Here is a 27,090-nt window from a genome sequence, read left to right on the forward strand (position 1 = left end):
GCACACTGGTATACTTTGTGTTCAAATTTAGCAGTTGAAGCAGTTCTCACTGTTACAGTTTCCTGCTTCAATCGCCTTTGAAAACTAACTGCTCAACTATCAATACCAGTTCCAAACATACCAGGTGAGAGGGTTCTTTTTTTATTATTTCTTTTTTTAGCATTACCATGCAGCATGTAGGATATTAATCCCCAGAACAGGGACTGAACCCTGGTCCCGCCACAGTGGAAGCACAGTGTCTTAACCACTGAACCACCAGGGAAATCCTGAGAGGATTCTTTTGTATTACCCACAAGTCTTAATGAAGAGGAGATCTAGCCTGAGAAGAAGAATGGACCAAGAGCCATAAAAGATGGATTAAGCCCTTTTATTACAAAGGCTTAAGATGGCAAAGGAATAAACTTGAATTGCATATTCCTCAGACTATGCCACTAACCAACAGCAATAACTAGGAAATGGGAAGTCTGGAAGAGTTCCTAAATCTCTGCTATCTTAGAATATGAAAATGTATCATGTGTGGCCTGGATTTTCCACTGAAAATATACCACCTGGGGACTTCCCTGGTGGTCCAGTGGTTGGGACTCTGGTTTCATGGCAAGGAGCATGAGATCAATCCCCGGTTGGGGAACCAAGATCCCACAAGCTGTATGGCCAAGAAAACAAAAACAAAAAAATACAGTACCTGGTAAGTCATTTACTGACCACCTTCCTTAGAAGGGGCTGAGTTAATTTATATCATACACAGACCTGGAATTAAACAACCTCTGGGCTCTAACCTACAGAACATATGGTATTCTTACTGTTCTTCTATGGATCCAAGAGCCCCAAGCTGAGAAATTACAAATAAGATAATGACCTCTTATTTCACACCCTAATCAAACCCAAAAATGACTTTAACAAAAACTTGGATTAGTGAGATAGCACTGCATCTAATTCTTACAGTTGCTTTCCAGGGGAAAATAACAACCTGGGGAATTTGCTTCCTATCACAGGAAAAATGCATAATTCACCACAAGAGTCTACCACTATTCCCCAAAATTCTTTCTGAATGAAACAAGCAGTGGGTTTGAAAATATGAACAGTATGAAAAAAACTCCCTTAGCAAGTCTGGTTTTTAATCATCTTTCAGAGACCACCCAGTCCTACTTTCTTCCCTGCTTTTTTCTATCTAGTCTATCTCAGTAGATTCTCTTTCCTTTTTCTGATTTTCCACTACAAACAGCCTATGCTCTGCCAGCTGACAATTCAGAATCACAGATCCTGCAGACAGATGAATCTTACAAGTCGTCCAGTGCTACCACTCATCTCATGCTCACATCACTTCTACAGCTTTACTACTAGCTGGCAGTAAATAAATCCAAATGCCCCAAGCAGCCAAGTTACAGACACTGGGAACAACCCAATACATACAAATTGCCTGAGAAGGGCAGTCCATGCTTCCTCTGGACCATCCATTCATCCAACAAATATTCTCTAAATTCTTTACTAGAGATTTTGCTTATGATGATTCTTATATTAACGATAATCACCATCATCTTTCACTGAATGCAGGCACTAAATATTTCATTATCTAATTACCATATCCATTAACCTTCCAATAGCTCTGAAGTACAGATAATTTTGTCCCCACTTTACAGATGAAGAAAGAAACTCAGTGAGGTGAAGCATGTGGTCTAAAGGCATTTATGTGGTAGGGAGTAGAGCTGGGATTCAAAGTATGATTCTAAACGAACACCAGGCTCTCTGCATCATTCTGGCCTGATACCCTAGAAACACATCTTTCCTATTGAGCCCAAATCTTCCTCCTTCCCTAGTGGTTTATTTCACCTAGGTCTCTAACTCCACAGTAAAGCTCCTTCAAAGTAAGAACAACAGCTCGTATCAGGCACCACTTGAGGCAAGTAGTAAGACTGTGGCTGCTGGCATGGGAACTAATTATGTCAAGCATGTGTTCCACATTTGGACAGTTAAAATGTTTGTGGGTAGAAAACACTTAGGTACAAAAGAGCCAAAGAACTTGCTGAGGCAAGTCAAATCCCATTGTTTTTGGCAACCTGAGCAGAAAAATATTTTGTGGTCCATGAGGAGGCATGCTATTAATGATCTGATTTTGCTAACATTACCCGGAATATCTGAGTAGTTACTGGCAGGAAAAGAAGGCGGCAACATAACTGGTCCACTGAAGAAAATGCTTCAGCAGTGGCTGCTGCCGCCTTTGACAGCAAAGCCAACCATCCCAACAGAGACCGCAGGTGTGCTTACCTGTAGCACACGGCTCATCCACTGGAAACTATCTTCCTCGGAAGCGTCGGGTCTTTGTTCTGCAACCACCACGATGCGCTCATCATAAAATACAGACACAGAAAACACAGCAATTCTAAGAGAGACAGATCAAACACATCAGGACTCCCTTCACAATCAGTCCTATTTGCTTTGCTCAATTGGAAATACAGAGAGGAGACATGCCCATTGCACTGCCCAGGAATGAGTAGTTTCGAAAAGAAAACGTCACAATCATTACCATTGAAACGAGGACGCAAAAAACATGTACTAAGCACCACTGTCGTGAATGTTGGGACGGAGCAATAAATAAGACAAAGTCCCTGTCTTCGTGGAGCTTGCGTGTTGGAGACAGAACAAACAAATAAATATGAAATAATGTCATGTCGTGCTATACACTGGGGGACCGAGGCAGGGTGGGGGCGGAGCAGTGTGTGGAGGTGGGCAGCGCCTCCCTGAGGAGTGGACATTGGAGCAGAGACCTGAATGAGGTGAGGACGCGAGCCACGCCGAGATCTGGAGGAAGAGGTTTCCGGGCAGAAGGAACGGAAAGCGAAAAGGTTCTGAGGTAGGAACGAGCTTGGCAGGTTTGAGGAACAGCAAGAAGGCCAGTGTGCCTGGAGCAGGGTGGTGAAGCAGAAAGTGGTGGGGAGAGGTCAGACCTGCCCGGACGGTCACAGGGGACCTGGCAGCCAGGGGAGGGGTGCTCTGAGTGAGGTCTCCGCTCAAACGTCCCCCTGCTAGTGAAGCATCCCGGGCCACCACCTTCCCCTCATATAACCAGCAGGAACCCCCACCCCACGTGTCATTTTTGTCCCCATCACCAGCTCACGTGGTAGTGATATCTATTTCCCTATGTGGTTACCTTAACCTGCTCTTCCCCCAATGAGAGCATGAGCTTCCCGAGGGCAGACATGGTCTGTGTTGCTCACTGCCACACCCCGAGCATCTAAGCGGCACGCAGCTGGCAACCAACATATGCTTGTTGAATGAATGTGTGAAATAATGGGAAGGCATAGGAGGATTGAGGATGCTGGCGTGCCTGACCACCTCCCTTCCTTCCTTCCTTTCACCCACACGTATTTAACGAACACCGACTGCATGCGCTGCGTGCCGAGTGCTGGTGATGTGACTGTGACCAAAGACAGAATCTCAAAGGAAGCTACTCCATTACGAAAAACTACACATTTCAGGAACTGGTTCTCTACTTGTTTGATCAATTTTTCTTACTCTTTCAAAACCTAAGGGACATCAAGACTGCTTTAGACATATATCCATGACTGAAAACTACTGCAAAGGGCATCAATTACTCAAATATCTTTTCTTGCGTTATTATATAATCAAAGAAAAAAGGCTATTAGATAGCCTTCATATCTATAGCTATTAGATTGACTTCATCCATGGAATTTGAAACTAGCACTTATGTACTATGTAAATCTCTGCATTAAAATGGTGTAAGAATTTGGAGTCAAGTAAGAGAATAAACTCTTAGATGTAAAACTCCTACAGACTAGCACCTATCTCAATTAGACTGAATGGGGTGACTTTTGTATTGAAGGAATGTAGGAAGTTCAATGTTTCAGAATTCTCATCTGTCCTCATGACTCAACAAACAGTAATAATCAAATACTGAAATCAAAATAAAAAACTAGAATATGGTTATCTTATTCCTCTCAATTACAGCCAAAGAACCAGACATTCTAAGATAAATAATGAAAGCCTGGTTTCTATTACACTTATTAAAAAACAATCTAATCTAGAAGATTTACAGAATATAACTCACACTATAGAGATTTTTAGATTTCACCGGAAGTGCTAACATTTGAACCTTGTACTACTCACCTTCCTCTGTAAACAGTCTTTATTGACTCAACAGCCAGTCCAGTAGCAACAATGTCATCAGCATTATGTCTTCGACCACTAACCATCAGTAACCCGTCCATTTTCCCAACCACAAACACCAAGCTGCCCTGAAAGGTAACAGAGATTTATAAAATTTAAATAGTAAAACAGACATTTTACTCCCTGCCTTGAAATAAATCTTGAAATAAAATACCGTATTTTATAGATTCTAAGAAAGTGTTTGACATCTCAGAATCAGTGGCATCTTTTAATTAATGGGGTCTTAACAGTATATAAGATAACAATCCATTCAAATTCTTTCTTAGGGAAGAATTTTACTTTACTTTTGGCCACACAGAGTGGCATGTGGAATCTTAGTTCCTTGACCAAGGATCAAACCCACGCCCCTTGCAGTGGAAGTGCAGAGCCTTAACCACTAGACTGCTAGGAATTCTAAAAGACAGAAACTAGGATGCCAAATGAGCACAGTTCATTTCTCCAGTCAGGGATTATGTTATTAGTTCATCATCTTGTACTTATTCATGGAATCGATGCAGAGGAGAAAACTGTTAAGCCATTTAACACTGGAATTAGGAAGAGAGTAAAACAGTTCTAATGTCAGAATGAATGTCTCGATTCATATAAGTAATGTTTCCATCTGGTAAGATTAGAAATAAATTAATAAAGAAAGGTCTAAGGAATTATAACAGCCTCTCCTTTCCAATAAAATAACTGAGCTGCAGGAAGTCTGCTGTCAATGTCCTAAAAGCACTATTTGTATAAATAATTGTATTATTTATTATTTCATATAATTTTTATCAATAATTTTCCCAGACATGTTTGCAATAAACTAACTTTTCTCATTCATTACAGAATTCCTAAATTTTTGGACCATTTACATATACTGAATTATCTAGTAATCATCTCCACTTGAATGTCACTCATTGATTCACTAAGTACAATGCAGCACCACACACTGATGAGGCTATGTAAGGAATAATCTCTAGTCTCAAGAAGCTACTGGTCCATCCTTCTGTCATCCCAGAAGACAAAAGAGAATCAGCCATTGCCAGCACAATCTGAAAGTGGACATAAATAAAGCGAGTAAGACAGTCACTGCTAGTCCTCCAACATCTGTTTCTCCATTTCTTTCATAGCAATAGGATTTCTAGCTGGGCATGGCTGACCTAAATAAAGACTGCGTTTCAGCCTCCTTTGCAGCTAGGTTTGGCCAGGTGACTAGTTCACAACAATGAGATATAAGGAGAAGTGTTGCTCAGCAGCTTCAGGGAATCTCTCTTAAGAGATAGTAGGACCGTCCTGCCTTATGGAATGCAGATGCGATGGCTGGAGCTCCATCTTAGACCTCAGCAGTGGAAGAGAAGCTAAAAGGAGCTCAGTTTTTGAGAATTTCTTGGTGCTAAGTCAAGATAGTAGGTGTAGATGTCTCTTTCTGGGAGAGTGATTCTCTTAGAGATATGCCCTCACCCCCACCATCCACCTATTAATGATGGGGAGGAAATAAAATAAAATTAGATCTTTTCTTATACAACTTGAACTGTTAAAATGAGAAAAAGAGCATATGAAGGTAATCAAGAGATGGGAGGAAATATGTTGACTCAAAATAAAATCCAAACTTTCCATTATTTTATATAACGCCCTCCATGCTCTAGCTTCTGCCTTTCTCACCAGCTCATGAAGCTAACTAACAGTGAGCTCTTTGAGAATAGGTTTTGTATCCTAATTGTCTCTGTAAACCTAGGACCTGTAAATTCTATATGCTGAAAAACAAATTATTTTCTTTCAAAGAATTTTCTGTTACACCTGAGGCAGTACTGATAATATATATGAAAATGATTTGTACACTATTATGGTTTCCATTTGCTGTTGAACGGAACTTTTTCAGCACTCTTCTAACTTACTTAAATATATTAATCAAATCAAAGCAATGTAGCAAGAATAAGTGAAAAGAGTTTTGAAAGTAAAAAATAATGTCTTGGTTTGAAGGCATAAAATGAATCTGGGTAATGGAAGCAATAAGCATTACTCACTTTATGACACTTTTACAGAAACTGCTCTAAATATAAGTTAAGCGACCCTGGAATACTCTTGGACTAATAAGAATTTGTTCTGTGAACTAAAGTACAAATATTTGAATCAGGTGCACCAAAACAAACATGAAAACATCACTTACTGGTCCCACAAACCCCAACAATCCCGACCGGATGAACGGTACATCTCCAACAGGAGAGCCGGCAGAATTCACTGGAATCACCTAAAAGGCAAAAGAAAGTGAAAACGTTAGCTTAAAAAAAAAGAAGCATTTAATTTTTTAAATGTCTTTTAAGAACTTTTAAACAGTAATACATGCTTGTTGAAAACTAAAATTATATACATAGTGAACCCAGGAATCCTACCGCCTTAAGAGATAACAAACATTTATAATTTGTTGTTTATCTCTCTAGACTTTTAAGATTCATAGAACAATATATTGAGACTTTTTTTAAGGGATCATAATACACACTGTTTTGTAACTTGCTTTTTTCACGTATTATGTGTTTCACATAGTGTATGTATTTTGGATCCCTTTTCAAGTTGGTAATAGTAAATCTATCTCCCTTTGTATAAGAATTCTATAATATACCATCACAGTGGTGATGACATAACATAGTGTGTGGAGTCAGATAAAAATTCAATGTCTGGCTTTGCCATTTACTAGTCATGTGGGTCTTGAGGAGGTGCCTACATTTCTCTAAACCTCAGTTTCTTTGGCTATAACTCGGAACTCCCAATGCCTCTCACAGGCTTAGGGTAAAGATCAAGGGAATGTAAACAGATTTGCAGACATCAGCACAGTGCCTGGCCCAGAGTCTGTACTCAAGAAACCATCAGACTTAGGACTATTAGAATGTAACCAGTCTTTCTGGCTAGGTAGGTCACTCTAATTTTTCACTATTACTAACCGTGCTTTATTGAATACTGCTGTACCTATTTCTGTGCATTTGTACAAAGGCCATCAGTCTTTTCAATTTTAACAGGCTGTCCTACAAAACCATCATAGCAATTTACACTCTACCAATATCATATTAGAATGCTTTCCCTATACTTTGGCTAATATATGTTAACAATTTTCCCAAACTTTGCCAATCTGGTAGGGAAAAAAAAGAAATCCCACTGTTACTTTAACTGCATTTCTTTATTACTAACACAGATGAATTTCTTTTCCTTTGCTTATCAGCCATTTGTATTTCTTTAGTGAATAGCCTAGTCAGGTCTCCTGTCTATTTTTTCTATTTGACTGGATGTTTCCCTTTAATTTTTAAGATTTCTTTCTTTTATATAGGGAATAACTATAACAAGACCTAACATTTATTAAATGCTTATCGTGTTCCAGGCAAAGGTGTAAATACTTTAGAAATAATCAAGAAAACCCTGTGAGACAGAATATTTTCATTTTGCAGATGAGAAAGTGAGGCATGGAGAGTTTCATTTGCCTCATATCAATAGTAAGTGATGACAATGGAAAATTAGTTATTTGTATTCATATGTGTTACAAAGTTTTTCTCACCAAAGCTTTTTTTCCTTGGTCACACCAAGAGCTTAATTCCCCAACTAGGAGTTGAATCCGGCTCTCCACAGTGAAAGAGAGGTGTCCTAACCAATAGACCAGCAGGGAATTCCCTACCAGTAGTTTATTTTTAAAACTCACTTTTATCTTCTAACCAGCCATTTTTAGATCTTTTTTCTAGTGAAGTATTAACCACACTAGAAAATTCTCATAGGGTTTAAATGTAAAAATGCAGTAAGAAAAATATTAGAAAAATTTTAATCTGCAAAATCAATGCAATAGTTTTCTTCTTTTTTGGTTAGGATTTTTATTCCACTTCACTGTCATTAAATTCCTACTGCAGATTTCAAAATTTCTTCATCACTATGGACCTAGAAGCTTAGTATTAAATCTGAGAATTTTGGCTAGGCACTTGCCCTCATAGGGGAACATATTAAAATATTATTAGTAACTTCAAACACTGCTTGAGAATCTTATTTAGTGCAATGAAGAAAAACTCAGATGGAAACATATGCAGTCCAAGCACTTAAGAGAGAAATAAGGTGAGATTGGAATTAGTAAAATGTATATACCCTTAGCAAAGATAGTCGCCTGTGAAAATAAGCCAAGAGAATGGCAGTGAACATGTGCTTTAAGAGTTTATGAATTGGTCACAACTTGTTTTTTGCTTTGTTTTCTTTTGTTGTTGTTGTTGTGGTCACAACTTTTGAAGGTAAGCCAAGAATGTAGTAGTGATGATGATGATGATGGTAATAAAAGATGGTATTAAATTTAATTCAGTAATAAATTACTTAAAACAATTTTTAAATATTTTATAATTTCTATCATATCATTTTAGGCTGTGTAAACATAGATGATGGAACCTTTTTCAGCCACCACACCACACATAAAGATAAGATTCTCCTGCCATTTACACCTATTATTACATAATTACATGTGCTGATTTTTATATGGGATGGCAGACAGATGTGCCATACCATAGTGAGACTAAGAACCACTTGTCTGGATTAACAGCAAAGTGAAAGTGTTAGTCGCTCAGCCGTGTCTGACTCTTTGCAACCCCATGGACAGTACCCTGTCAGGCTCCTCGGTCTATGGAATTCTCCAGGCAAGAATACTGGAGTGGGTTGCCATTCCCTTCTCCAGAGGATCTTCCTGACCCAGGGATCGAACCTGAGTCTCCTGCATTGCAGGCGGATTCTTTACCATCAGAGCCATCAAGGAAGCCCAAAGGGGAAGCTAAAAGAACTGAAAACCGGCAGTGGTCATATAAACCCTATTTAATGTGAAGGGAACATGGCCCACAAACTGGAGTTCTCTGTTCCCTAAAAGGAAGCCTGAGGCAGGTTAATCCCAGTTAGGAAATACAGACAATTAATCATGCCTGTTCTGATTTCCAGGCTCACCAGGCAGACTTTCATTACAATTTGGCTTCACATGCAGAACTGCCTGCAGAAAAATGATGCGCTAGTTTCACTGAAAAATGAGCTATTTGAGTAGTTTTGGGTTTTTCCTGACGTACCACAAGCATGGAAAATGGTGCCAGACACGCAGAAGGCACTCAATAAATATTTCTCTCACTGAAAGACTGAATAATCAGAGCAATCTGCCCCTGTGACAGACCAGGTTTTCATTTTTCATTAGGAAGCTGGCATTCCAATTTACATCCATCTATTTTTTTGTAATTAATTTTTATTGGAGCACATTTGCCTTAATACATCAGTCTTTCCAAGCTTGGCTAACCTGAGTCTACTCTTGAAAGATGAATCCATTCTCACTGCACTCTCAGAATTAAACCTTGGGGCTTACAGGACTTTCCTGGTAGTCCAGTGGTTAAGAATCCACCTGCCAATGAAGGCGACGTGAGTTTGATCCCTGGTTCGGGAAGATTCTACACGCCATTCTCAGCCCAGGAGTTGCAACTACTGAGCCCACACACCCTAAAGCCCATGCTCTGCAACAAGGGAAGCCACGACTATGAAAAACCCAAGCACTGCAAGTAGAGAAAGCCCATGTGCTGCAATGAAGACCCAGAGTAGCCAAAATTAATTAATTAATTTATAAAGCTCAAACCATGGGACACTGACCAGGGTGTTTCCGTGAGGACTCTTACTTTTTAAGAGATAAACAAGAACACTTTCTGCGTGCCAGGTGCTGGTCTAAGCACTCTATAAACATTAACTCATTTGGTTCTCACCAACAATCCTGGGGTAGATACTATGATTACTCAATTTTAAAGAGAAGGAAAGTGGGCAGAGAGGTTAAGCAGTTCACCCAGGGCTGGCTAGGCCGTGGCTCTCAGGGCTGGAGCCCGAGCACCCCGCCTCTGGAGCACATACTCCCAACTGCTACATGGTCTATTTCCCATCAGCCAGCTCAGCGGCCATAGCTGACCCTACATTCTCCCCATGCAACGTGAACATCAAGTACCTCAAATGTGTTTTTGGTCACCCCAGCAAGCCCAAAGTACATCATGCCTCCTGTCCTGGAGCTGACACAGATTTCTCCAATTTCATCTGTTTTGCAGAGTTGAGGAGGTCCATCGGGTTTCACAATGCACATCATCCCTAGGGTACAGAAAACACAGTCAAGGAACAGCCTGGAAAACCTTCACAAAAACAGCCTCATCCTAATGAACCCAGGAAAGTTTCCCATTTATTGAGCAGCATTAAGTTAGAATACCAAACAGGAATGTTAAAGAGAAACCTGACACTGTATAGGTATATCTGAAATTTCCATCTTTTGGTCCTGAAGGTAATTTTTTAAATTCAGCAAACAAAACATACAATAGATGCAGACTGAAGCTTTTAAAGACTGACATTAAAAATGACTGCAAAGTCTGAAGAAACGGGTTAAATTAATTTACCCTTACACAGATCAAACTCAAACACACAGGAAGCAGAGTACTCTAACTTTCTGTCGGCCCAACATCTTGGTAACTATAGTGAAAACCAGACTACTTTAGTATCACTCTAGTGTTTAGCTACCCATGTGAACAACTGTAACTGAAACATTCACAATTAAATCACCCAATTCTGCTGGAAGGTAAGACTCTTACAAAGAGTCTAAGTATTAAATTTTGGATTCCTGGTTTTGGATCGCATTTCATCAGCCTCCGCTATCTCTAAAGACACATCTTATGAAAAGCAAATGGCGCTCCTGAGAACTCACCCCCAGGCATCACATGGCCCACATCCTGAACAGTCAGTGCTGAATTTTTATCTTCAGTGTTGACCCGTATTACCCCATAGCTCAATCCATTCATGGAGAGAATGGCTCTTCCTGGCAAAGGGGCCCCTGGAACTCCAGGTCTGAAGACAAAATAAACTTATCAAATTTGTCAAATTAAAAGCTATTAAGAGAAAAGTATGAACATGGAAGAAAGAAAAATTTCCTTTGGGTACCACACAAACAAAAATCCTCATTTTTTCTACTAAAAATCTGCCAATACTTGCAAAGCATGGGGGAAAAGTAAAACTTAATTGGTTGTTAAGAATATATTGGCTTGAGGACCTCCCTAGTGGTCCAGTGGTTAAGACTTCATGCTCCCAATGCAGGGGGCATAGGTTCAATCCTTGGTCAGGGAACTAGATTCCACTTGCCACAACTGAGACCTTCTGCTGCCAAATAATAAATAAATAAATAGTTTACTAAAAGAACATATTGGCCTGAGTGTACTACATGTACAGGTAGTATCCACATGTAAGCTATGATCAAGTACATTTCTTGTCTAAGATACTAAGGATTCTGAAGAGAGAAAAAGAACTAAATTCACAAATAGAAGATGAGAACAGCTGAAATAAAATTTCAGTTTCCTAGTTACACTTAGGGCAATAGTAGGAATAATAAATGAGATGCTTCAAACTGCTTTACAAAGTCATCTTCATTTTCAGGCTTATGAAGCAGAAAATTAGACCTCACCCCTTTGTCACCACCCAGTCAACTCTGCACATTTGATCAGAGATGTAACATCCATCAAGAGCACCAACATTCTGAACGATACCTGCGGATTGCGACAGTCATGGCTTCGGCAGAAGTAGCACATGGACAGATGGCCTCAGGTTTCAGACCATGGCTTTGGAACAGACTCAGGAAGGCATCACAGGATGACACGGACCCTGAGGAGTTGAAACAGATGAACTTGAAAGCTTGAAAGTCTGATTTTCATTACTGCAGGAAACTGGTAAAGAACAGAAAGCTGACACATCTGTACATCATTTGTGTGAGTGTATGCTCAGTCGTGCCCAACTCTTTGTGACCACATGGACTGTAGCCCACCAGGACCCTGTCCATGAGATTTTTTCCAGGCAAGAAAACTGGAGTGGGTTGCCATTCACTTCTCCGGGGGATCTTCCTGACCCAGGGATTGAAAATGCATTTCCTGCGTCTTCTGCATTGGCAGGCAGATTCTTTACCACTGAGCCACCTGGCAAGCCATTAATTCTGTGCAAGTATTTTACTGCGTCTCTGAGGTGGTTGACAGGTTTCAAGGACAAACAAATGCTTGTCCAGCCCATGAAAGGTCACTGACACTATTTAAAGTTACAGCGTGGAATATGGCTGCTCCTACTGAACTGCCCAATCAATAGCAGAGGTGTACTGCAGGCAACAGGCAGCTGGTTTGGAAGTAAGCAACTCTTCCTGAAGCCACTGCTCCATTGTGGCCAGTGCATTACTAATATTCTGGCTCAGCGCCATCCTTTTCGTGTACTCACTAACTTGTTTCTTTTTAAGGTCAGTCCCAGGCTTGTGTTTTATACCAGAATGATCACTGTGACTGCTGACAAAAGTTCACTGATGGCAAAGAACACAGTAGTGTCTGATGCTCCACCTGAGTCTACCCTATGGAGGCTCAGGATGTTTGTGCTTGTTGGGAAAAGGAGGCAACACAGTAAGGTCTCTAAAAGCTTTTGTGAACTCTTCTGATTTGCTGACAGGGAATTTATATAAAGTCCAGACACTTGGTTATAGTAAGTTATTTCCTCATTGCTCTTTTTAGTTACATGACAGAGAAAGGATCTAAGTGAGTGAGAACAGAGTGCTTTTCAAAGCTTATAGATCCATCAAATGATGAATGACTACATGAAATGTAATATATCTATACAAAGGAATATTTTATGGCAGTATAAAGGAATAAAGTCCAGACATAGGCTACAACATGGAGGGACCTTGAAAATATGCTAAGTGAAAGGAGTTGGTCAGAAAAAACCACATATAGCATGACTACATTTATGTGAAATGTCCAGAAGAGGTAAATATATAGAGACAAGGAGTAGATTAGCAGTTGCCCGGGGCTAAGGGACAGAGGATGGGAAATGGGAAATGAAGCCTAATGGGTATGGGGTTTCTTTTGGGGATGATGATGTTCTAAATTCAGGTCAGTAGTGATAGTGTTATAACTCTATGAACATGCTAAAACCACTGAACTGTATTCTAAATGGGTGAGTTTTATGATATGTGAATTCTCTCTCAATACAGATGTTTAAAAACAAAAAAATTGCTTATGGAAAGGGGACGAAAACCTCAACTACCAAAGGAAAGGCTATTCCCAGATTGACACTCCAGAAATACTCACAAGGATTAGCTCCATCCGTCACAATCAACATCCGGAGGGAACTCAAGCTCACATCTCTTTGGTCCCGATGAGCCATCATAGCCCAGTGCAAGTCTCGGCATTTCACTAGAGCCACCTTGGCTATAAATGCAAAAGGGGTAAAGTTAATACACATGTGCTAAATCTGGTAGATATTAATATGCTACAGTAAAAACATTTTCATTTGTTTTAGGAATCATGAATTGCACTTAAGAGAAAATAAGAAAAGTCTCAAAGAAATGATGCCAGGTGCTCTGAGGCGGCAGTGACTGACGGACACATGACTACCTTGCTCACAGAGACCTACAGATGGGCCTCATACCCAAGCCAAGGAAGGATCGAACACCAGAGCATCCAATAAATCTAATTCAGGCTCAGATTCACACACAGTCATCTCCGTTCTTCAGAAAGGACACCAACTGAGATGAACGAGACAGCATATCTAATCTTATGGTAACCAAATTCTAAAATCTGTTAAGGTTCCAAGGCATAGAAGTATGTCTCTACGAGACCAATTTGAAAAGCCCTGAAATCTCCAACAGTCACATAATTAAAGCTTAGATGCTATGTGTAACTACCTTTGTGAGCATGTACTCTTTGGACCCAAGAGAGAGGGCAGGTCTTCATAACAGAGTAGGGTACACTAATTGTATGCATCTTATTCATTACATTCTGAAAAGCAAAGAAAGATAAAAGTAATCAATATCTAATACACACTTAGCATTTTAAAACTGAATTGATACTCTGTTAACAATTTTAACCATATTATACTCAAACACTAATGCTCTTTGAAAAAAGTCTAAAATATTAACTATAAAGTTGAAGCCTCCTTTGCTACCTATTCTCAAACCTGATTCCCTCCTCTCCTCCTCAGAGATAATCACTGTTAAGAATCTGCCATGGATCCTTCCATTCATGTTTATAGGTATCTATATATATATTCTTCCCCACAGAAATAGAAAAGTGTTTTTAACATGAAAGGTAACATACTATACATGTATCTGCCACTTGCCTTTTTTTTTCACTTAAATTGTGTTAGAGCTAAATCTATGCATATTTGTGTAAGTGTTAGTCACTCAGTCGCGTCTGACTCTGTGACCCCATGGACTGTAGCCTGCCAGGCTCCTCCGTCCATGGGATTCTCTAGGCAAGAATACTGGAGTGGGTTGTCATTTCCTTCTCCAGGGGATCTTCCCAACCCAGGGATCAAATCTGCGTCTCCTGCATTGCAAGCAGATTCTTTACCGTCTGAGCCATGAGGGAAGCCCGAAACATAATGAAATCTACTCTATCAGTGTAAGAGATCTATATATGTTTTTAACCCACTGCACAGTATTTCATAGTATGACTATACCAAGTTTACTTAGGTATTTCCCTATTGTTGACAAACTTTTTACAATCACAAACAACATTTCAAGGAACATATTTATACTCATTTCCCTAGCACGTGCACAAGTGTTTCTCTAGGGTAGGTACCGAAAAGTTGTACCACTGAGTCACAGGATGCGTGCTTTTTAAACCGAACAGACAACTGCCAACTGCCCTCCAACCCTGTAAGTGCCTTCCTTCAACATGCTTATGCAAGCATAAGCACATACTACATACCACAAAGGGCTGGGTCTTCCAAAGCAGGAAAGCAAAGTTTACCTGTCACTTACAGGAGATCCTGCCTAGACCTGTTAGGTGTTTGGGTAGATAGAACTGAACAATCTGAGAGGGTCATGCAATTTGGTGTCTCTCCTGCCGAACACACCCAGGACTCCCGTCCCCAAAGAGATCCAGCCTTGGTACTTAGACTGGCCATTGTGTGCACCACCTAAGCGGTCCAAAGATACCAAAATACCATTGCAAACCTCTTTTTCCTCCCTCCCCCAAGCTTCCAGTTATGGTGACAAACTTGGATTTCAGGGGAAGAATGGTGTTTATAACCAGTTCTTCACACATGTCCCTATCTTGCTCTGTGTATCACAGAGAGAAGATCCTAACTCCTCACAAGGGTTTCTTAATTCTGATTTAAAAAAAGGGGGGTAGGGGAATGGGAAGGACTTCAGAGAAGAGCTAGAAAGTATGTATGGCTCAAGGAATAAGGCTTTTACTAATCTGAGGGATCCTGGGAGAAAAGGGAAACACTCTTCTTCCCTGGGCTTCATTTCCTACTCTTTCTTAGTCTCCTGCAATGTGTGAGGAAGTTGGACAAGACACTCTCAAAGGTCCTGAGGGTCCTGTATCTCTTCTCTCCTCCCTCCTAATCAAAATGCTCCATAAGAAACTTTTCCCACTTGAAATGCCTCCCTCCATTTTCACCCTCCCAAAAATCTCTATATGACTATGCTGCTGTTGCTAAGTCACTTCAGTCATGTCCGACTCATGACCATAGACGGCAGCCCACCAGGCTCCCCCGTCCCCGGGATTCTCCAGGCAAGAACACTGGAGTGGGTTGCCACTTCCTTCTCCAATGCATGAAAGTGAGAAGTGAAAGTGAAGTTACTCAGCCGTGTGCAACTCTTAGTGACCCCATGGACTGCAGCCTACCAGGCTCCTCCGTCCATGGGATTTTCCAGGCAAGAGTACTGGAGTGGGGTGCCATTGCCTTCTCTGCTATATCACTATATCCTACTCATTTCTCAGTCCAATTCAACTGTTACCTCTTTCATAAAAATTGAGGCCGTAGCTGGGAGGAAGTCACCTTTTTCTAACTCCCTTCGCATGGTACCTGTTCCTCTCCTGTGGAAAGGAGCCTGATCTACCTTGTTTACAATATTCCTTCATTGCAACATGGACTCATTCAAGCATTCTGTCCAACAGAAAGTTAGGTATTATTAACCACAGCTTCAAAGTCCTAGATATATTTAGGTAATCTTTTCTTCAGAAAAGAGAAGAGGTAACTCAAACAGAGTTCTTTGAAAAACATATAGTCACAGATAGAATATTTTAAGCTTTGAGCTATCATATTAGATATTTAAAAAATTTTGGATCCTAAGTTCCTCTACATACTATTACATGAAGGGTATGACCAACCACACAATGAAGAAAAAACAGAATTACATTCTCCTTTAAAAAAAAATTACCATTCGTATCACAAAATTAAATTCCCCTGGAAAATACTACTGATCTTTCGGCAGCTTAAATTTCATACAGACACGGTGAGATGCTGTGGTTTCACAGTACACACAATGATCTGAATCATAAGTACAATCAAGCTCTTGATTCCGTGTAGCTTACCGCAAACATGCCATGCCACAGCCCAGCATCCTTCTTAAAGTCTAGAACATTTACCACTGTTTCTCCTGTAACAGGAAAAAAACATAAGGAAATTATCTTTAGTTTAAGTAGCAAAATTCTGTCACTTGCCTCTATTAAACAACCGACTTTGTACTTTTAAAAAGCCACTAAAAGCTCTAAGGGTCTTCTGATCACATGAGGGTCCCCTCAAACTGGCTGGGGAAGTGATCATAGGGTGACACGGTCACAGATGACACAATGAATTTGGAATTCCTTGACTTAGGCACTGTCTTTGAGATAATAATTTTTTCCAAATTATATAAGGATCACATGTTTGTTTCAGAAGTTTCACAAGCATATGTAGAAAATTATACTTCCTAGAGAAAATAAAAAATGGTGGTATATGTATAAATCTATATATCGTATCTATATGCATGCACATATGCTTCTAAGCTTATATACTTGTATAGAAATAGATATCTGACAACAAAATTGGCATAAACTGCTCTGTATCTGATTTGTTTCCACTTAATGATATACTGAAACAATCTTTAAGAACCTGAGTTTTGAAACCTCAGATTATAACCCAGTATATGACTATACGATAATTCAATCAACTCCTTTTGATATTTTGATTGATTTTATTATATATATATACTTTTTAACCAAACAAGAATGTGGCTGTATAATGCTGCCATAAGGAGCATGTATTAACTTGTTTCATTCTATGAAAAATAAAACACTAAAAGAATTAATATTGTGAAGAACATTCTAAGGGAAATCATCATTATGCGTATCTATCAACACATCTAAAGTCCAACAATCCAGAATACATTTTGTGTTTTAATCTGTGCTTTTTGGTAGCAGAATTTCTTTGATTCTAACTCCAAACTTACAGCTGGTGACAGCTCTATATGCATGGGGAGAGGAAGGTACCTGACATTCCACAGCTAATAAACACATGGATTTAATTAGCTCTCTATTTCTGTACTCTAGAAATCATTCTTTACATATTTGGTTTGCCCAGAATTTTCGTTCCTTTAAATTACAGCATATTTGTGAAAAAGAAGAAAGCAAAAGCGAGCCAAGAATGTGTCTTAGAACATTTCCCTCTGAATGCGGTCATTAACTGGAGTCCAGTCACCGGGCAGAGGGCTCGCAGTCACAGAGATCTGAGCTCACAGTGCAGCCAGTCACGGGGTGAAGTCTGACCTTCAGAATAATTGCAGGCCTGGGACAGAGCTTGGCAGTGAGACAGCATTGCAAGGCGGGACACTGTAACTCCCATTACACTCCCTTCTTTGCTTGTTTTATACTAGGAGAAAAAAACCACAGAAAACAAAAACACAAGAAACAATAAAATGGGTTATTTCAAATGACAAAACTAGAATCCATAAATGAGACCTAGAAAAACCATGACAATGGGCTGAATTTAACACTTCATATAAATATCTGAGGCTAGGCAACTGGGCCCGAAACTTCAATCACACAAAGACAGAACTAGGGAATGACAAAGCTCAACAAAAGCAGGTGTGAAAAATTCTTCAAAGTTTAATTAGTTAATTAGTTAATCAGCGTGAAGTGGCTGCTAAAGCAGCTGAAACAAACAAGTGACTCGGGCTGCATTAACAGAAGCACAGCATCAAATACACAGCAAGCAGAGCCAAAGGCATGTTAGTCTATCAGCGGCTCCTGGCGGGGAGGGGAGCCTGGGAAACGGCCTATTCACGCCTCCAGACCAATCAGCTGTAATTTCGCTTTTACCTCGAAGCTGCTCGATCCTCCTCAAGTTGCTTTTTACCAAGATCAGTCACTTTTTATTTTATTGTTAAATCAAAAGCATATATTGCACACTTCACTGTATCAGACCTTTCTGTAATTTCTGACACCTTTCTTGACACTTTGTCCTTTCTTGGTTTTTGTGATATTCCTCTTTCCTGTTCAACATTCTCTCTCTCCCTTCCCTTCACTCTCTCTGCTCATCCTTTGAATGCTGGCATTCCCTGAAAGTCCTGTTCTTCCTCCTCTTTTTTCACTTAAAAAAAATTTATTTATTTATTTTTGGTTGCACTGGGTCTTCGTTGCTGTGCACCGGCTTTCTCTAGCTGCAGAGAGTGCGAGTTACTCTCTAGTCGCAGTGTGTGGGCTTCTCTTGCGAGTTACTCTCTAGTTGCAGTGCGGGCTTCTCTTGTTGCACAGCACAGGCTCTAGGTGCACAGGCTTCAGTGGCGGCAGCACACAGGCTCAGCAGTTGCGGCACGTGGGCTCAGCAGCTGCAGCTTTGGGCTTTAGAGCACAGGCTCAGTAGTTGTGGCATATGGGTTTAGATGTTCAACAGCATGTGGAATCTTCCCAGACCAGGGATTGAACTCAGGTTCCCTGCACTGGCAAGCAGACTCTCATCCACTGTATCACCAGGGAAGCCCTCTTTTCACTTCTATCCATCAGGGTACCACACTCCTGATGACTCTCAATTCTCTATCTCCAGCTCAGACCTCTTTCCAGAGATTCAGACTTGGAGGGTCAATTCTTCACCGTGACTGACCCATAGTCCCATGAAACCCAATGTAACCAACACCACCTCTCCACCCCTCACCCATGAAAACTTTTCTTGCCATCACTTTAAAAAAAAAATTAATGTATTTATTAGGCTGCACCAGTATTAGCTGCGGCACACAGGATCTTCGATCTTTGCTGTGACATGTGGAATCTCTAGTTGTGGCATGTAAACTCTTAGTTGCGGCATACACTGGGAGAGTGGAATCTTAGCCACCAGACCAGCAAGGAAGTCCCTCTTGCTGTACTTTCTATAAGGACACTTGAAACCCACTAGCAATGTCCTACGGATACTAAGAGGATTCCAATGAAAACTGCAAGTTCTTTCAGAACAGCAGAAGCTTGGAAATGTATAGGACAGTAGTTCTACATGCAGGTGGATTCTTTACCAACTGAGCTATCAAGGAAGCCAGGGCTCACGGTTGGGGGCATTTTTTCCCAAAATCTTTTTTTTTTTTTTTAATAATTTATGGATGTTTATTCATTAATTTAGCAAACAGTTGTTGAACATTTACTAACACTGTCTCAAGCAAGATGCAGAGTACTTGAGGGCACAATTTTTAGAGTGCAACAGACGGGAATCTGAGTTCCAGCTCTGTCATTTTTGAGTCAAAGTTTTTAGACAAACGTTTGGCTGGTGACTCAAGTTAGTTTGAGTCTTAGTCTTCTTAGCTACTAAGCAGGTTTACTAACAGCCCCCTCACCCCACCACCTCACAGGGTACTTGTGAGGATTGACTGAGATACTGCATTTAAAGCACTTGGCCTGGTGCCTGGTATGCAGTAGGACTTAATCTCTCAACTGGATTATGTCATCAATCAATCACGCAACCACAATAACCTTCAATACCAAACACTCCAGCCATCTGTTTCTTCTTGCTCTTCATCTGTTAAATTTGTTCTTTTCAAGCACAGCTATTTTTCCTCCTCATTTCTTCAGTCTCTCACTTCCCCCCTCACCCCTACCACTCCCATCCCCAAAGCAGCAGAGAAATACCTCCACTAGTAAATCATTTATTAAACCTCTGAACTTCTTAAAGTCTTCTGTAACCTTCTTACACGACAAGGGTCAATTTCTTTGTTGTCATTCTCATGAATAGGTAGTTATGCTCAAAATAATTGGGACAGAAGGGCCATTGGAAAGCATCTTATGGGGCAAAAGATGGCAATCTAACAAACCAAGGGGACCTGCTAACATTAAAACTGCAAAAAGTTAGTTTTAAATTTTATGGGACCTCAACCAAAGCCAAAGGAAAAGCCAGAATGTATGTCCCAGACTTGGGACTTACCTCAATGTATGCTGGCTCTGTGCTAGCAGGTGAGATGAGGGGCTGCCAGTCCTTAGGTGGCTTTGAAAGGTACTTGGAATCTGTTACAACCCATTTGAGCCGGGGCCAACCTAAACCAAACCCAAAATAAAAATTGAATTGCCTAAGCCATCAGAAAAGGAATTCACAATGAATTGGCCATTTTAAATATCAAGAGATCAAATCAAGATCATTTTATAACCAAGGAAATACCTCATTTAGTGTTTAGTGATAAATCATCAGACATTTATACCTTCTTTCAAAAGCACAACCGTTCCATATGCTAACACCAGGCCTTGACATTACCTCAACAACTGGGAGGTCCATTTGGCAGTGGAAGTCCACTGAGGTTAGTGGTCTATCCTCTGTCTCTACATGTAGCATTTAGTTTTAGTGAACAGAGTGGTAGCTTTTCCAACCATCAGCATAAAGGTTAAGAGTGTGGGCTGTGGAATCAGACAGATTTGGGTTCAAATCGCTGCTCTGCCATATATTAGCTGTGACTTTGGGCAAGTTACTTAACCTCTCTGTGTCTCAGTTTCCTCACCTGTAAAATGGGGATAATAATGGTACCTACTTCATAAGACTGTGAGAATTAAATAAGAAAATATGTTAAATACTTAGCTACTATTAAATTAAAACACTAATTAAAGCACTCAGCATTAGTTTTTAACTGATAAATCAGGTGCAAATATTACCAACCTTTAAATTGTACGATTTCTCCATTCTGAGTTTTTGGCAATCCCTTTAGACAAACCTCACTGGTAAGAGCTAAGGCAATACCACAGCTTCCTAGCAAGAAGCCAATCTGCTGCCCCCCAGCATCCTGTGGAGAAAAGATAATGAACATGGTAGGGGAGCGAACGTGAGCATACCCAAGCCCAAAATCTGACACTTAGTAATGCTCTGGCACTTGCGCAATACATTCATGAAATCCCCCTGATATCTGGCAACTGTCAAAATCTAGTGACAATATGTTCTTCCAAATAACTGCTACAGCACAATGATTTCCTGAGTGCAAACCATGTTTCATTAATCTGACGCTGCTAACGATGAATTCCACCAGCCAAATGTGGCCATTTTACTCAAAGGTCAGCAATGCTCCTCTTCTAAATTAATCTCAGGAAATGAAATAAAAGTGAACATGGTTAAGTTGTCCTGACCTAGCCATAACCTCAAATCCAAAAAGAAAGCAATTCAGGTCAGAACAAAATAAATAATATAAATGGACACCAAATGTCCAAATTTACAATGAAAGTAAATGGACAATTATACCCAAGTTCATATACTTCTTCTTATTCTATTTTAAAGGAGGTAGATTTAAGCCTTACAACAGCAGTAGAGAAATAAAACCAAAAGATACAGCCTAAAGCATTTCCATTAAAATGTCATCTTAAAAGTATCATTATGAAACCACATAAACACTGCCAACTTAATAATTTAAGAACAACCCTATGATTTCCTGACCAATCTAAAGATATTTTCTTCTATCAACCAGAGTTTCAGGGATGCTACTCATTTTGTTTTTTATTCCTTTCAGAAAAAAAATTCTTTTCTTGTAAATCTACAGTTTCCACCATATTTGTCTTTACCATCAACTCTCAATAATAAACTGCATGAGAAAATTAAAGTCAAACAGCTCATGGAGAAATCACTTGGTAAAACTTTGACATTTGCTACATATGCTTCATTTTAGTAGGGCTGATGTGTTGCCAAAGTAAATTCTATATCCCAGAGTAGTAACACAACATCACTGCATCACACTTGGACTTAATAGAAATCTTAGATGTTAAGGAAAATGCTCGTATAGAAAGATTCCACCTATTATAAATGTGGATTACTTACAGTCTCTGAAGCAAGAGTGGGACTCTCTATAAAAGCTAATTGTTGAAAAGTCAAGTATGTCCCCATAATTTTTAAGTGGTATATATATATAATACTATAAAAATTCTATCTTAGTTGGAAACAGGTTATTTTCATGAAACTTGAAAATATTCATAAATAAATTTTCTACAACTTCCCTGTTTCTAGAAAGTGAAGTTAAGTACTTAGGAAAATGGTCAGACTGTTTTAAGTGTTCTGTGGTGTGTCCTTAGACGCTCAGTCATATCTGACTCTTTGGGACCCCATGGACTGTAGCCCACCAGGCTCCTCTGTCCATGGGATTCTCCAGGCAAGAATACGGGGGTAGGTTGCCATGCCCTCCTCCACAGAATCTTCCCAACCCAGGGGCTGAACCCAGGTCTCCTGCATTGCAGGCAGATTCCTGACTGTTTGAGCAGCCAGGGAATCCCCTTTAAGTGTTGTAACTGAGTCAACTGATCCAAGAACCTCGATGCCTGCCATGTTACATCAGGCTACATTCCTCTTAAATCAAGCAGCATTACCTTTCTGGTAAGAGGTACCTCTATCGGCACTGGAATCACTTCTGCCAGGAGACAACCGTAAAAGGCCACCATAAACATGACCGGATCATTGTTGGGGTAAACCAGGGCTACCTAAAAGGCATAATGACATTTAATAAGAGAGGAATAAAAGCAGACCAATGCTTTCAATGTCTCTAAGTAGTACATTTATATATGATATTTATCATGAAGACAGTAAGTCAAACTATTTAATAGCCTAAAGAAAATTAAGTTATTGAGAAGGATGCACAAATCTAAAAGGATCTGACATTCCTACAATTATACAAGGCACAATTTAGAGACTATAATGTAATTTATCATCATCACCATAAGAAATTTTTCACTTAATTCTATTGGTGATTTAGCAATAAACAACTCACCTTAAGTAGTAAGTTAAATTACTTACAAAACCTAAGGTAATTTACTTTAGTGCAGGGCTAAAGCAATAAAATAAATGTGATGAATCTCTCTAGAGAGACGAGCATATTAAAGAATAAGTCTTATTTCTCTCATAGATGAACCTACAAGAATGAAAGAACTCAATTACAACCTTAAGCAAACCTAAGGTTTTTTTTTTTTTGGTCACTCAGTCGTGTCTGACTCTTGGAGACCATATGGACTGCAGCCTGCCAGGTTCCTCTGTCCACGGAATTCTCCAGGCAGTGATACTGGAGTGGGTAGCCATTCCCTTCTCCAGGAGATCTTCCCAACCCAGGAATCAAACCTGGGTCTCTCATATTGCAGGCAGATTCCTTACCATCTGAGCCACCAGGGAATTCCCAAATACTTTTTAACAAATTCACTGCATTAGATCCTTACCAATTTAACCAACACTGCAAGTGTTCTAGCAAGAAGGCATTTGGGAGTTTAAGCATCACTGGTAGAAACCTTTATGAATATAAAGTTAATTCACTTAAAAAAGGTAAACAGTGAAACCTCCATAATATGTTCAGACCTGTGATCTCACCTGTAATGCATCACAGGGACAACTAACTCTCCCTAATTTCCTCAAGAGATGCAAAAAGACAGAAGTCATGATCATTGCGGAGCTTGTTACTTGGTTTGGATACTCACAGATTAACATATGAAACTTAATTATAACACTGGACACCTGTCTTCCCTTCTCTCACTTTCAAATTCTCTTAACTTACTCCCAAGATAAGTTTAATTGGGAACCTTCCAGAGTTCTAAAAAAATACTAACTCCAAAAGACATTTAAACAACCCATTTCCTTCCTGCACACAAGTGTCCATGTCATTAGGAAGACACAAAACTACCTTCTTAGGGTTCAGTGAAGATTATGAAATGCTCACATGTCACACTATTAGTAAAAGTCTACTTTAGCTGCCCTTTGCTATGATGCAGAATTTTTAAAAAGGCTAGTTTAGGAGATTCTGTAATCATGAGCCTACTAAGAAGGATTCTGTTGTGTATGCATTGGGTGTTTTATTCTACAACTCCAAATGAAAAGTAATGCTTGATGATTCAAATACTTTTATTTAGAAAGTGTAAAAAACCTCTAAATACTAAATAAAATTTAATGTCACCTTCATTAAAGAAAAAATAATGATGTAAATTTGCTCCTCCTTAGAAGTAACATAACTCTCATCCCCTGTCTACATAAAACCCCAGAAAACTTGTTTTTAAAGTTTTATGGGGCATTTTTCAAAGAAAAATATCAAAGAATAATCTTGATTGCTACTGTTGTTGTCCAAATATTGAAATATTTATTTACAGAAAGATTTAGGTTTCTCTTTATTTTCACTACTACCTTAAAACAGTATACTGATTAGGAGCTACACAGAAAGAGACATGTGACTATTTTTCAAACTATAAATGCAAGAATTATAACCTGGGTTGGAACCAAATGATTTTCAATTTCTAAGAATAACAGTTATATAAATTGTGCTGTTGTACATTAAAACCCAAATGATTTTCAATTTCTAAGAATAACAGTTTTATAAATTGTGCTGTTGTACATCAAAAAAAGTCCAGAATGTGCATGCTAGAAAACAATAAAACATCACCTCCCTAAAAAAAAAAACAACAACAATTACCCTATCTCCAGGTTTTAATACAGGTTCATTTTTGGTCCCCAGTTTATTAAGCAGTGTATAGGCCAACTTTAAACTTCTGCTCCACAACTTTCCTGGAAAAAGAAAAGAAAATAATCATGTAGAAAAACACAGGTCTGCTTTAATAAGAAGGCACTCAGTTCACTAGCACAATGAATAAGATATCCGTCACCGGCAAACGATACATTAGACAAGCATCACCCTCTACACACAGAGAGGCCTTCCCCACAAAAACTGCTTTACGTTCACTCTAATTTAGGAAAGCCAGTCTTGTCTGCAAGCAAAAAGGAAACCACCAAAAGCTCACTCTAGACAATATTTCATATTCTTCTCTGATGTAATCTATCTGTAGAATAATTTGATGCAAGCTGATCATACTTAAAAGAAAGGAAACAATTTTTTATCACAAGACTGAAAATCAGAAGACCACTTCTTTCTAAGCCTTTTCTGAAGAACCACTTACATATATGGTATTGAATACTTGAAGTAACTGCAAAGCAGAAGTATGACTCAAATGACTGCGTATTCCATACCACTACATTTCAGTGAAATGGAAATTATGTGAAACATGCGGATATATTCACAGATGTTAAATAAACATGTAAAAATCTCACTGCTTTCTTGAAGGGTATATGGATGAGATTAACATACAGGTCCTGAGATGAGTGCTAAAAACAACGTTAGGGAGGAAAGTCTATTCTTCCCCTTTTCTTGCTCCTTTTCCCAACCACCTTAGAAATTCTTACTTTAGATTATGAAGAAATTGAAAAAGAAATCATTTTACTTTGCACAGGTATGTTAGTTTTATACACAACTCATTCAGAGAGGCATCAAAGGGGAAACTCATGTCAATCTGCACAATTCTTTAAATAAAACCATTTTTCTTCTCTAAAATAGTCTATGTGGAGGTCTGTGGACAATGTTTACTACTTTAGAAGGGAAAGAGGAATCTGTCTGAATAAACTAGAACAAAATTGCACAGCCCAGGTTGAATCCATTCTTCTTGTTATTTAAGAGAAAACATAATAAAAATATTTTAAAAATCTATAAAACTAAATGGAAAAGTACTGATACTCTGATCATTATAGAAGCCTGTGCCTATTATGTGCAAGTGGCAGGATGAAGTAAATGACAAAGATGTGAAAAGTAATCAACTTCAATTTTTAGATAAAACTGATTTTTACCATACACCATTAATCCTGCCCAAATGTCTTCCTAAAATCCTCTCCTGGTATTTAAACATCAGTGAATCTACAAAGTCTCTTTCTTCTTTTAAGTAACAGCTGCTTACAATAGTCACTTTAGCAAAAGAAAATATTTGGCAATAGCTATACTTAGGAGCTTAGGATCCCACTGAAATAGTTTAAAAGATCTACTGAAATACAGTAACCGCTAGATAGCAAGATAAAAATAAATAAATTACCCATGATAATCTGAAGAGCTTATTAGGAGAAAAGGAAGCTGGACTCATGTAAACTCACCATAAGTAAGAGTGTAAACTGGCTTCCCCGTTACATCCAGTGCGGTCAGACAGGGGCATTTTGCCTGAGTAGTGCCCCAGCGCTGCAGGGCAGACTCCAGAGCAGGGGGCCAGTTACAGATGACTCCTAGTGGTTCTCCCTTCACAGGGGTCATCTGCCGTCCCTCAGGCTTGGGTTGGTTAGGGTCTGGCTGAGGTACTGTACCAAAAAAACACCCCAACAGGTTATATGAACATAAGATCTGAAGTACAAATACCAGCTAACATAACTGAGGTCTCTAATCTTAAAATATTTCCCTTTCCCTTTTTCTGGCTTAAACTCACTGAGAAAAGAAAGGACATTATTACAAACAGTAATCCACAAACTGGGCCTTAATTCATTTCCCCACATAACTGTAAAACCTTATTTAATACATTTTATGCAATAAATTCTGACCCTGACAAAGCAAATCCCCGAACAAACAAAAAAGCACAAAGCATAAATTTGCATTTAGTACTTTTACAATTTTTAGTAAATTTATTTATTTTTTGGTTGTTGTTTTATTTTTAGTAAACTTGTTTTAAAATCTTTAGTTTGTGTCTAATGTTAGAGAGCCAGGATCTACCTCACCAGGTTATGTTTAATGAAAAACCATGGAACTGTGAGTCAGGAAACCCAAGCTTATATTCACTTTTTACTAGTGTGACCCTGGGCAAAAGGAGTTACCTCAGCCTCCTTTTTCCTCATCTGTAAAATGCAAATATAGTTAACAGGTATACAATA

General features: G+C 39.3%; 1 protein-coding gene across 5 annotated transcripts in view; it reads right to left on the reverse strand.

The window, feature by feature from the left end:
* Positions 1–27,090, reverse strand: part of DIP2B (DIP2 acetate--CoA ligase B (putative)) — a 231,052-nt gene that overhangs the window by 33,283 nt on the left and 170,679 nt on the right. For all 5 annotated transcript variants that reach the window (XM_086399451.1, XM_086399450.1, XM_086399453.1 and 2 more), the window contains 15 exons: positions 26,329–26,526; positions 24,830–24,921; positions 22,755–22,865; positions 21,070–21,193; positions 20,350–20,459; positions 17,718–17,820; positions 16,506–16,570; positions 13,862–13,955; positions 13,266–13,385; positions 11,694–11,808; positions 10,862–11,001; positions 10,121–10,257; positions 6,317–6,397; positions 4,123–4,250; positions 2,263–2,377 (listed from right to left, as the gene is read on the reverse strand). In XM_086399451.1, the coding sequence (XP_086255577.1) occupies positions 2,263–2,377; positions 4,123–4,250; positions 6,317–6,397; positions 10,121–10,257; positions 10,862–11,001; positions 11,694–11,808; positions 13,266–13,385; positions 13,862–13,955; positions 16,506–16,570; positions 17,718–17,820; positions 20,350–20,459; positions 21,070–21,193; positions 22,755–22,865; positions 24,830–24,921; positions 26,329–26,526 (1,733 nt within the window). The remainder of the gene's footprint in view (positions 1–2,262; positions 2,378–4,122; positions 4,251–6,316; positions 6,398–10,120; positions 10,258–10,861; positions 11,002–11,693; positions 11,809–13,265; positions 13,386–13,861; positions 13,956–16,505; positions 16,571–17,717; positions 17,821–20,349; positions 20,460–21,069; positions 21,194–22,754; positions 22,866–24,829; positions 24,922–26,328; positions 26,527–27,090) is intronic.

Source organism: Bos grunniens, chromosome 5 (genome assembly GCF_055505025.1).
Source record: "Bos grunniens cultivar Pamir isolate PY7600 chromosome 5, Bosgru_T2T1.0, whole genome shotgun sequence".
Taxonomy (NCBI): domain Eukaryota; kingdom Metazoa; phylum Chordata; class Mammalia; order Artiodactyla; family Bovidae; genus Bos; species Bos grunniens.